The 12,313-nt window shown below is 33.3% G+C and overlaps 2 protein-coding genes across 3 annotated transcripts; one reads left to right on the plus strand and one right to left on the minus strand.

Annotated features, from left to right (window-relative positions):
- The first annotated feature begins 3,101 nt into the window (after positions 1 to 3,101).
- On the plus strand, positions 3,102 to 5,797 carry LOC120138577 (probable inactive serine/threonine-protein kinase bub1). The gene is made up of 5 exons (XM_039154028.1): positions 3,102 to 3,106; positions 3,400 to 3,640; positions 3,760 to 3,917; positions 4,521 to 4,605; positions 4,701 to 5,797. Exons 1-5 carry the CDS (start codon positions 3,102 to 3,104, stop codon positions 5,772 to 5,774), a joined length of 1,563 nt encoding a protein of 520 aa, XP_039009959.1. The 3' UTR covers positions 5,775 to 5,797.
- A 909-nt stretch (positions 5,798 to 6,706) lies between these two features.
- Positions 6,707 to 10,785, minus strand: LOC120138533 (probable inactive receptor-like protein kinase At3g56050). Of its 2 annotated transcripts, none has more exons than XM_039153986.1 (8): positions 10,533 to 10,785; positions 10,302 to 10,440; positions 9,866 to 9,937; positions 9,600 to 9,743; positions 9,007 to 9,476; positions 8,546 to 8,736; positions 8,328 to 8,460; positions 6,707 to 7,532 (listed from the first exon to the last, which is right to left on the minus strand). In XM_039153986.1, exons 1-8 carry the CDS (start codon positions 10,642 to 10,644, stop codon positions 6,934 to 6,936), a joined length of 1,860 nt encoding a protein of 619 aa, XP_039009917.1. In that variant the 5' UTR covers positions 10,645 to 10,785; the 3' UTR covers positions 6,707 to 6,933. The 2 variants fall into 2 exon arrangements, with proteins under 2 accessions (XP_039009917.1, XP_039009918.1); XM_039153987.1 differs by having other exon boundaries at positions 9,007 to 9,473; positions 10,533 to 10,780.
- Positions 10,786 to 12,313: the final 1,528 nt, after the last annotated feature.

Here is a 12,313-nt window from a genome sequence, read left to right on the forward strand (position 1 = left end):
ACAATTAACTAGAAAGTTAGTGATTGTCCTTCCACATCGATTAATCCATCCATCTGACATAATAGAACAATACGTTTTCGCTTATTTTTTTTCTCTATGATTTCCAATAGTCTCATTGGCATTTGCAACTTCGTACTTCAACAAAGGGACTCTTACTTCATAAGCACTTGGTGGCTTCATTCCAATTCCAACTATAGTGATTGAATCAATTGCCACTTTAAAGCTAGTACGAGTGAGAGCATTAAAGGAAATCGTAGCATCATACATCAATTTAGCAAAATCAATACATGCTTTCTCCCTTTGTTATTTCTTATAGGTCTCATTAATGGTTTTTTTCTTACCCATTATTTGTATAGGAGATTTGATAAAAGCATCCATTGGACCAACTTGTCTTGCCCTTTTAACAATTGGATTCATTGATGTTTTGACTTTTTTCTCTTTTGAGTTGGATTCTAACACTTGCATTTAATCTTCATCATCAAAATCATTCATTTGATTACAATCATACTCATGCTGATCATGCACTAAATTCATCTTCTCTCGTTCTTGCTTTTCTTGAGGAAATGTTCAATCATTTCTTGTCTCACATGATCAGGACACTTGTTTCAAACTTTTACTTTTCGATATCCACCTGCTAGATGTTGTTTAAATCTATGAACTTCACATTTTGTAACTTTCGAACAATACTTGCAGGTGACTTTATTTTTGACCTTAGGATTAGCTAAATAACCATGACTCCAACCCAAATCAGACACACTCTCATTTTTCATGTCTATCTCACTTTGCCAATAACAGAACAATTTATCTCTTAGAAGATAACAAGTAAAGGAAAATATTGAAACAATAATACCAATATGATTGTGCTTGCTTTACTTATTACGATCGTAATAAGAACCTTTGGAATTGAAATGCTCATTATTGAGATAAAAAAAAATGACATGATGTCAATATACAATAATACCTATGTTAACACCAAATTTTTTGTTTCTTCACCAACTTTAATGGTTCATGCTTCAACATGATCAGTTCCATTTCAGATCAAGAATTGTCACTTTTTGATGGTTTTCATATTGCTGGTAATAAAATGATAAGAAACATGGTCTATAGAAACATAAAAACTGTAGTATTTTTTCTGAAGAGAGAGAGAAGTACTTGGAGATGGAGTTGAAACCTTTCTTTCTTCCTTTGCAAGTTCTTCTCTTTTATTGGGATAAGTTCTTTCTATTCCCCCTTTTTTACACTTGTTTGAGCTAATACTTTTTTTATCCTGTTTTATTTTAACTCTTGGATTGGACTGATCCATTTGATTAAACTTTATTTAAATAACCCATATTGAATTAAATCATGATAGAAATAACTCGATTCAAGATTAATTGAAATTTGATCATATTTAATTAATATTTGTATTAAGTAGAGTGCCCACATATTTGAACAATTTCGTTGTGAATATTTGAGCCATGATAAAAATAATTTGAACCAAGATTAATATGAATTGAAATAATTCAAATTTGAAATAATTTTATAGTGTATCAAACATTCACTTTTATTTAGAACTTGAAAACTCGACCAATTTAATTTAAATCTCAAAATCCAGTGTAATGATTTAAATTAAATAAGTCAATTCAAGATTAATTTAAACTTAAATCAACTCAAATGCGCATTAACATTTTATTGTATCAAAACGATTAAATGTAGTTCAAGTTTTAAAACTCAACCAAATTAATTTGAATTTAAATTCGATCTAGTTATTTAATGTTTTGTATATATCATGTGTTATGATTTAAGTTCAAATTACACATTAACTCGACTAAGTTAACTTAAATTGCATTTGATTAAATGTTGTTTTTGTGTGCCCTACTTTTGGCCCAAAATAATATGTAAAATATAATAATAAAAAATAACAAAAAGAGAAAAAAGAGAAAGAATTTGGACAAGTGATGTCTTTCTGCGCCTCAACGCTTGGTGCACCTTAGGTGTGCCTTGTTGCGCTTCATTAAAATCGCCTCGCCTAAACCCAATTAGGCGCTTCATCTTTATCTTGCCTCGTCTTAGTGCCTGGTCGTGGTTCAACCTAGATTGATTGAAAATTCGTATATTTAAATGAGATTTGATCTGTATGAATTATTATTTTAATATATTAATATTTTTTTTAAGTTTTATAAATAATTTAAGCATTTCATTGTATTAGTTTTAAATTGTTTTGTTGGATATTGAATTTTATTTTTAAATATATTTATGTTATATTTACCTTATTTCTTATTTTTTTCATATTATATAAAATTTTTAATAAAACAATTAGAAATTATTATTATTATCTTTATCTTTAAATCTCTAAATGATTTAGCCACCAATTCTCCTTATTAAATATGTTTGATATCATGTCCTCTTTTATATTACACCAAGAACAATATCAACTTGAGCAAGAACATTTAGTTAGTCGGCCAAACTGATCATCTTTCGTCCTTCATATTCTCTTAAGTTATGAGTTATAAACTCACTAGAAATATTCTCCTTTATTCTTGTCATTTTAGATAGAAATATTATTAGATTTAGACTTTGTTAAAAAAATCAATTTATTTAAATATCTTTGTGTAACTCCTCCTTTGTATGACCTTATTTTGTGAAAATTAATTAAAAAATCAAAATAAAAATTTAAACAAATAATAAATGAATTTATATATAATTTTTTATCATTTGTATTTTTTATAATTTATTAATTAAGTTTTTATAAATATAATTTTATATAAAATATTTTAGTTCATCTACAAAATCTTATAAAAATATGAAATATTATATACCTACTTTTTTTAATAATCTTGAGTGATTAAAAGTTAATTTATGTTTAAAATATTTTTTAATCATTGACAATATACCCTGCAAACATAATTACTCGAACTCAAAATCTCTTAAAAGTATAACACTTCACTTAACCATGGATTCATATTATTAAATGTTAATATGTTAGGTGTTATAAATATCTTCTATCACATTAATCACAAATTATTAAAGATGAATCTTACCACCGTCAATTAATTTGTCTATTAGGATAAGACACTAAATTCTTTAAACAAAGTTAAAAGTTTAAATCTTAACGTATACGAATGGAGTAAACTAGGTTATAATAATCGTCCTTGACTTTACATCATCTAATTCGGATTCGTCGGCTAATAAATAAAATACCGATGGCTATTCTAATAGATCGGACAACCAATCTCGCAAAAGGATCCGATCCGATACGCGCCTCAACATAAATTTCAAAAACCCATCGTCCCAGAATCAAGGGCTAAACCTTATCCTCCTCGCTGCAAAGGAAATTAAAAATGGGAGAAAAAGACGAGACAATGAACTGCAATCTATTTTCTTCAGTAATTTCTTAAATTAAATCTTATTCTGGCAAAGACCCTCTTCTCCCTTGGCTGCGGTACTCTTTTCCTGCTCTCCCTTTTACCATTTTTCTTTCTTTGAAATATTAATACCAACTCATTGCTTCCACAGGGGGATAAAGAAAATAAAAGATTCGGTGCCGCCCCAGATTTTAAGCGAGAAGCTACCACGCTTTTTGCAAAAATGTACCCAAACGTTCGAATCTGATCGCCGTTACCATGACGATCTACGCTACCTCCGGGTTTGGTTACAGTTGGTAAACAACCAATCTGCCTTAACGAAACGAATCTTCGATGTTCATTCTTTATGGAAACTTACTATTATTTGGTTTCTGGGTTTTCTTTATTTGTTTATTTGTTTGGATTGATTTGTTAGATGGATTTTATGGATGATCCGAGGGTGCTGTTGAGAAGAATGGAAATGAGCCAAATAGGGACAAAACGTTCATTGTTCTACCAAGCTTATGCACTTTACTATGAGAAGATTAAGAAATTTGACGAGGCTGAAAAAATGTACCATCTGGGTGTTCAAAAGTAAGGGTTTGTTCTCTTTCTTTTTTTTTTACTCTATCAGTTTTCCTTATAGTTGCAATGAATAGTCTACCAATCCAATTGAAGTTTGCTTGTTGCTCAGTGTGGAATGTTAAAATTGTCAAATTTGTAGTTGTGTATGTTATTAGCATTGGTTGTTGCTACTTGTTTTTTACTATTTATTATTATTATTTACTTTCCTAAACGTAATTTGGTTGGCTTGAATCTTGAACTTTTTAATCTGTTACTTAGAATGAGTATGAATGCGACATGAATATAATTAATTTTTTAAAAGTTCGTATATTTGAAAATTTATTAGACATGCATACTCAAGAATATACAGAGACGAACAGATGAACTGAAATCCAAATCAAACTGTGAATGAAAATTTTGAGGGAGATTCATGTTAAATCTTTCCACGGAGTATATTTTCTTCAATTTATGATGCAATTCTGTGTCTTCAATGCAATAGAGAAAGTTTTGCACGGTTATGGATTCCAACTTTTTATTACTTGATTATGATATTAAAGTTTTCCTTTCTTTCAATGAAATAGCTTTGGAAACCCGAACTGGTGCTTTATTTAATTTCCATCAATCGTTGAACAGCCTTGCAGAGCCTGTTGATGAGTTGCAAAAATCATATGAGCAATTCCTGAATCGTATGGAGAGACACAAGAAGAAGAAAATGCAGGTTGTCCTTTTGTTGCTTATCTAATGTGCTTGTTTTCATTGTCTTTGTTTTGTTCTTCACAATCTGACTATTACTTTGGTGTGCCACGGCGCCAGGAAGGAAGAGCTGCTAGAAAGCCTCTCCAATGCAGAGAGTTGAAAAGAAACAGTGAAGCAATATGTATAGTTGAAAATAGTCATAAGAAGTCTTCAGCATTACATGATTGTAAAAAGGTGGAGAGCAAAAGGGGGAGAGCTTTGATGGAGAGGGTGTTGGATGAACCCAGGAAGGTTGGGAATGATGATACGGTGGTCGTGAAGTTTGTTGATACTGCCATTGTTGGTAAATCTGAAGCTGAAAATGCCTTCCATCATGGACTTGTTGATCCTACAATAAACATGAAAGAGGCAATGAATGCAATCGATAGTATGTTTCGAGAACCTATAGAGACAGCTCCTATTGGGAGCCGATCATCTCGGATGCAGCTGAAAGAAGATCGTAGTTTGAACATAGGATTTAAGGTGTTTGATGAAAATTTGGATAGTGAAAGCAACCCATCAGTTCAACATGAAGAAAAGGTGTTACAGATTAAAGCTCGAATTTGCCGGCCTAAGGAGGAAGCATTCGAAATATTCATTGATGATGATGAAGGGAATAGTGAGGTTGGAGAGGGAAATGATAAAGAAAACTTAGAACAGTCGGAGGTTCAAAATGTAGGAAAAGGTTTCAACGTCTTTGTGTTTCCAAATCCTAATGATTTTTCTCCTGAGAGTTCAGATGATATTAATGCACGAAGTGCACATCGACCGAAGATTCGAGAGGATACAGTGGTTCACAGTTTCGTTGGTTCGACCATTTCTGATGAGCCAGTGGTAGAAAATGTTTGCCACCATGGCTTAGTAGACCCTACAATTAACTTGAAGGAGGTTATGCAAGACATCAATAACATGTTCGGAAAGCCGATAGATTTTGTAAGGGCAAAAAGAAAGCAGCAGGACAAAGCACCTGTTGAGAAACAAGATCTTGGTGGGTTTTCTATACTTCCTGATGATTTGGAAAATCAGGAACCTCAGCCCCCTGCAAAATCATCTGGCAAATTAAATGATAGTGATTTATTTGAGCCAACTGTGTTTACCAAAGAAGCAATGGATGATATAAATAAGATGTTTGGAATGCCACTGGAGTTCTAGGAGAAAGAAATTTATTGTGTTTGAGAGCTTGGATATATTGCTATGGTGTAGTTGCTTGCTTGTGCATATATGCTTACTTGGCATGCATTTTTTAATGAAACGGCCTTGAGTATCCAACCGAGTACTAGCTCGAAGGATTACCAGTTGCGCCGTAATGTTAGAAGCCCAGTTGCACTTCTCAAGAGGTGTGAAACAAACTTGAAATGGAAAGATCGAAGGGGATGAGCCGAATGAGAGGGGTGCATTTTGGAACCCTTCAAGTTCAGCAAAGTAGACATTCCCATCTGTTTCAATAGCCACTTATAGAAGCTTAATTGATCTTTGTTTTCGTGGATGTCTGGAATCCAGACTCTGGATGACGCTAACTTTAACTGAAGCAATGCTTCTGCTTCCAAAGAAGGACCAAGGATTTATCATTTATCCATAATTATTACTTCTCTCTGCAATGTCTTCAAAAGCAGGAAAAAACGTTGGAAGTTCTATGGAACCCGGATGCTGCTTCACAACATCCTGGTCAGCATTCTCTTCTTGCATTGTCTATCTGTTTACGTGAAGGCCGCTTATTGCATTATCCTAGGGGTTAGCGACATTTCAAGTCTTCCTGCAGTAAGTTAATGAAGTTGGTTCACGTTAGAGGAAAGTTTTCAGAGTTAAAATGTTCGATTTGCCCATGCCATTTGATTAGAAGTACAAAAAGCAGTTTATGTACCCTCAGAGTTTAGCGCAGTTTGTTCAAGCTATAAAGTCGGTGTTTAACTTGGTTGGTTCATGCAACATACAAGCGACACCTACAACTATTAAGAAAAAGAGGCATGGAATTGCCAATCACAAGCATCATTTTTAGGTCGAGAATGCTAGGAGAGAGACTGCAAGATTGGACAACAAATTGATTGATCATTGCAAAAACTGATGGTAACAATGAAACAATTAGAAAATCAAGAGGGTTGCAATTACGTCTCTGTTTTCTTTTATGTATATTCACACTGAAAGCCAAACAAGGACCCGAATTTTCTCTCTATCTCAAATATTTACAACAAACTTTCCATTACTTTAAAATAAATACAACCAAGGCTGACCAGGCAAACCTCTTTTTGCCTCTCCACCGACGCAAGATCTGGAAAACGTCCAAGTTTGCTACTTACAAAGTCATGTCCATCCTCTAGTTTGCTTCAGCAGACATGATCTCAAGCTCCGCCCACCAAAGAGGAGAGAGTTTTGGGATTGCATCATCAGGTGCGATTGCAGTAATCACTCTCAATCTTGCACCAACTTGTTTCATATCCGGTCTGCGTCCAGGTTCAGGGTCGACACAAGATTTTATGACCTCCCCAATCTTGTCAAGTTGGTCCCTGTCAAAGGAGTTTAGAGTAGGATCAACCATCTCTATGAGGGCTTGCTCCCTTCTCAAATAGTCTGATGACCCATCGTCAGATGAACCATTATCCACCAAGTAAGGCATCCTACTCGTTACTATTTCAAATAATAGTACACCAAAGGTATAAACATTACATTTTAGGCTTGCTGCTGTAGTATCAGAAAGGTTTGTTCTGTCCGGTTCCCTCTCCGATGAAGTCAACTCATTCCAGAAACACGGATCTGAGATTTTGGCTGCATAATCTTCTGTTAGATTGACAGCTGAGGAGGACAGGTTGTTATGGGGTACAGGGGGGTTTAGCTGGTGCATATGTTCAAGGCAATAAGCCATGCCCATCGCAATTCTCAGCCTCGTAGCCCAGTCCAAGTGCTCAGATTCTTTAACTGCAATATCAATGGAAAAGACGAAACATTTACTTCAAATCTTTAAGCTCTTAAGGAAAAGAGAAATGGAAAATGCTTGCTAAACCTGAAAAACATATAACTTGCTTCTTCATGATACATGGGGAAACATATGATCTTCTAATGGGCATTCTATGACAAACTATCATGCAAAATTCATAGCGTAAAGGAACCTTGAAACCATATGCTTGATTACCCTTTCATCTCGAAAGTCGTTAGCATGAAAATAAAGTTAACAACTGTTTCTATTCCTGTTCCTTTTCCGTTATTTTTCTATACTCGGTTAATAGGCATAATGCCGTCTGATATAAGGGGATTACTGCATATCCACTTTCAAACATACGGCTCGTTTATACAAATCCTGTGAAAAACATTCCACAGCGAAGTCACCAGCACGGCATTCATATCCCAGAAGTCAAAAGTGTGGGATGAGTTTCCTTTCTCTTTGTTAAAATCAACATGTTGCACATACTGATCAAGTCATTTCACATTATTATTGAAAAGGTCAAACTATAAAGGATGATCCAACAAAAAAGAACAAGAAATTAATGAAAATGACAAATTATATATTGTGAACACATTAATAAGGCAACTCAGTTTCGGATTCTATGCAAAGTCGCAGAAATTTGGTGGTTGCCTTCTTTAGGCTAAAATCTTAAAGTCTGTGGCAGATATATGACAAACCTCCTGAGCAAAAAAATAAATTATTATTGGTGACGGATATTAAGTTAGAGGTCTATCCAAAAAGGAAACCAAAAACACGAGTAGGGTACTTACTATGTAAATGCTCAAAGAGTGTGCCATTTGGAGCGTATTCAAAAACCATCATCCTAGTGAAAGGCTTGTCTTCCTCACAATATCCAAGAAGATTGAGAAAATTTTTGTGGTTCACGTTTGATAACGTCTCGATCTGAAACCATAAGTGTAAAATAGTTAAGCAGACCATAAGAACACATCAAACACGAGCATCTAGATGGAAATTTTCGGAACAGTACCTTCTTCCTGAACTGTGTTTTTAAGTTCTTCGGCCAATCTTTGGCAGATTTAACTGGGACAGAGACCACAGCTATTTCAACTCCGGTAGACAGTGTCCCTTTGTACACAGTTCCGATTGTTGAAGAACCAATTACGTTGCTGAAATCTTCACAGGCTGCTTCAAGCTCTGATCTCTTCAGCTTTGGTACACCTGAAACGCAAGTCGTTGAAAATATATTAATAAATATTCAGCAGAATGCAAGGCTACTAATAAAAAGTGGACAGTTAGTCCCTTGGCCAAACAATTTCTCATTCTAAGAAAACTGTGTTGAGGGGATGACAAGTTAAATTTAAATCTCAACTATTGCTCCTTGTCCGGTTTTCAGCAACAATATTAAGTTCGATTGAACATGTTAATATGGTCTGAAAACCCAGGAATATATAAAAAGTTATCAACTGTCTAATAGAGCGGAAGAATTACCAGTTACGAATGCTTTCTGAAGTTGTCCACTTAGCCCTGTGGCCCAAGGTTTCACGGTAGATACCTTATAAGTTTTTAAGAGATATGCAATGATTATTACTATCAGAAGCAATACGGCACCCCCTATGCTTCCGCCCAGTATTGCAGATCGATGATTTGATCTAGAGTGAGAACTTGAAGGATTGATTATTGATGGCGGTGGAGTGGAAGCATTAGGTACTACTGTATTATTTTGAGAAGGTTTAGAGGCTGGAACGGATGAAGGTCGTGGAACAGGAAGAGCATCTCTTAAATATGTATTATTTGTGGGCTGTTCAGAAGATGCGGGAGGAGTTGGATTTGGAGGTCCATGAGGAGATGGCGGCATACTAAAATCAAAAGAGGGTGTTTCTCGTGACATTGCAGAAGTTGTAGGTGTTTGTTGCAGCAATCCCCTTTGCACTGCACCTTCAGATTGGCCGACATTCCTACTAGAGGCATAAGAATGGTTAAACAATAAGAAGACTAGAAAGAAAACAGAACATTTCGAATCAAATTATTATACTGCACAAGAGAAAGAAAGCCTCCAAAGGTATTCGAGACAGCCAACTTACTTGATTGTTAGTGAAGGATTGCAGCCGACTTCAGATGGAAGTAGTTCGCTGAAGTTATTGTATCCCAAGTCCAACAGCTCTAATTCCTTCAGTTCTCTGATCCCTTCGGGGATAACTCCGGTAAAAGAGTTGTTCCACAAAATACTGTTGTGGGGGGGGGGGAACAATGGCTTCAGAATAGGGTATAGACAGAAAGTAAAATGCGAATGGCACATTGATTTCGATATCAACGATCCGAAGAATGTCATAAGATACTCCATACTTACATAGACTTAATGTGAACTAGAGTTCCAAGCTCAGGTGCCAATGTTCCTTCAAGACAAAGATCTTTCAAGTTCCTGCATTTTTATTAAATCCATTAAAATTTGGCACAAATTAAAGGAAATAATCTATCAAAGTGTCTATATCTGCAAGCATTGACCAAAAAATCTACTTCAATCCCCCATTTCACAAATAAAAAAGAACATGATGATACTAACAAGAAAAGAGTTGCTAAGTTGGAAATCAAAGTTCTATTTGATACTTACAATCATATCTCAAAATTCTAAATTAAATTTTCCAAACAAAAAAGTAGAAAGAAATTACTAAGACAGAAAACTTCAATTTTTCCTTTCTTTTATCGGAAACCAAACATCATCCATCAAAAAAAAATCACTAGAGCAAGAGAAAAGTAAGGGAGAGAAAAAGAAAAGAAAAACTTACAAAGCAATAACTTTGCCATCAGAGCACTCGACACCAAACCAAGAACAATGGTCAACCTCTCCATCTTGTTGTTTCCAATCCGACAAAGCACCAAACGGATCATTCACCACTTTCTCTCTTAATCTCAACAAAGCCAACCCTGCATATTCATTGTCAAACAATCATCTTTCCCCCATTTTCTCAAGAAAAAAACAAAACCCAAAACTTGAAAAGAAGAGAAGAGAAGCTTACCTTCTTCATTTAACGACCAACAAACAAAACTTTGACATGATAATATCAACAAAGCAACAACATGAAACTCTTGTCTTAACCTTACAAGCTTCCATTTCTTGTTCATGATCATCTTCTTCTTTGAGAGAGCTTAACTCAGAACAGAGATGAAAGAAAGAAGAAGAAGAAAAAAAGGCGGCAGAGTGAGATTGGTGAATCCAATACGAAACCAAAGAAGAGAATTTTCCTGGTTTTTTCTATTTGTTTTAGGTTTGAAAACGCGTACACTGGAAAGACTGAACCAATCCTTTGTCTTCCTGTCTCAACTCTCTTTATTTTTAACCTCAGTAAAATATAATTAACTTTTTGTATTTGTTTTCATTTACATTTTAGATCCTAATAATTTGTGAATATGATTAAGAAATTTCATAATTTTTTTATTAAATTAGAATAAGTATAAGATAATATTTATTTAAATATAATTATTAATAACTTGATATTAAACACTCGTATCATTCATATTTATTAATGTTCAAACTTAAAACTTCATACAATACGAATCACCGCTAGGGGTGTTCATTCGGTTAAAACGGTGGCCGACCGAACCGAATTAACCATAACCGAATTAATCAAACTTTTTTTTTCTTTAACCGTTAATCGAACCGAATTTTTTTTCGAACATATTAACCGAACCGAATAAATTTCGGTTAATTCGGTTAATTTCGAATTAACCAATTTTTTTTTAAATTTTCTAATTTATATAAAAATTAAATATTTTTTAATTCAAAAAAAGTTTATAATTAATTTAAATAATATATAATTATAAAATAAAAATTTTAGATAAATTTTTTAATTAATTAATATTGATTTAAGTTTAAAAGTTATTGGATCTTAAATTATTAATTGGGTTTTAAATAGTTTGGGCTTAGCCCATATGTTATATATAATATATTTAATACTTTTTAATTAAAAAACAGTTTACAAATAATTTAAATAATATATAATTATAAAATAAAAAATTTATATAATTTTTTAATTAATTAATATTGATTTAAGTTTAAAAGTTATTGGATCTTAAATTATTAATTGAGTTTTAAATGATTTGGGTTGAGCCAATATGTTATATATAATATATTTAATATTTAAAATTTAATTTTGGTTAATTCGGTTAATTAACCGAATTCGAACCGAATTAACCGTTAACCGAATTCTAAAAATTTTCTTAACCGTTAACCGACCGAACTAATTCGGTAACCGAACCGAATTAACCGAACTAATTCGATTCTATCAGTTAACCGAATTAATTCGATTATTTGAACACCCCTAATCACCGTCTGATTCGTGCAAAAAAATTAAAATATTTGTTGCCAACTATTGAAATATTATTTATAAATAAATAAAATATAAAATAAACTCCTTAAATGGGTAATACTAAAGAGTTGACCACTTTATTGATCGGGAAAGAGAAAGTATAAAGGTGAGGAGTTAGGGGCCTTTGTGTAGGAGAAGGAGATGCCGGCGGAGACTCTTCCATTGTAATTTTAGGGTAAATTATATGTTTAATAATTCAACTATCATTTTTATTCTATTTGATCGTCCAATAATATTTTTAAAATCAAAATTAACGTTTAGTTTTGTTTTTATTTTGATCATTTATTGTTAAAAAAATTTAAGGTGATTCTGATATGTGATTATAAGATAATGTATAATGTCACCAATGATAGAACTTGGTAATAGAATTTGAGGGCCAACTTAAAACTTAAAAAAATTCAAAGGTTTAAATTAAAATTTCTAAACATTTT

The sequence above is a fragment of the Hibiscus syriacus genome, unplaced genomic scaffold (genome assembly GCF_006381635.1).
Source record: "Hibiscus syriacus cultivar Baekdansim isolate YM2019G1 unplaced genomic scaffold, ASM638163v2 tig00110694_pilon, whole genome shotgun sequence".
Taxonomy (NCBI): Eukaryota; Viridiplantae; Streptophyta; class Magnoliopsida; order Malvales; family Malvaceae; genus Hibiscus; species Hibiscus syriacus.

Excerpts from the sequence above, each read along its gene's own strand:
- LOC120138577 (XM_039154028.1), top strand. Across the intron at positions 3,918-4,520 it reads TACCATCTGGGTGTTCAAAA|CCTTGCAGAGCCTGTTGATG; the intron begins GTAAGGGTTTGT and ends ATCGTTGAACAG. Across the intron at positions 4,606-4,700 it reads ACAAGAAGAAGAAAATGCAG|GAAGGAAGAGCTGCTAGAAA; the intron begins GTTGTCCTTTTG and ends CCACGGCGCCAG.
- LOC120138533 (XM_039153986.1), bottom strand. The coding sequence starts at position 10,644 with ATGATCATGAACAAGAAATGGAAGCTTGTAAGGTTAAGACAAGAGTTT. Across the intron at positions 10,441-10,532 it reads TTGGTCGTTAAATGAAGAAG|GGTTGGCTTTGTTGAGATTA; the intron begins GTAAGCTTCTCT and ends ATGAATATGCAG. Across the intron at positions 9,938-10,301 it reads GATGGCAAAGTTATTGCTTT|GAACTTGAAAGATCTTTGTC; the intron begins GTAAGTTTTTCT and ends ATAAAAATGCAG.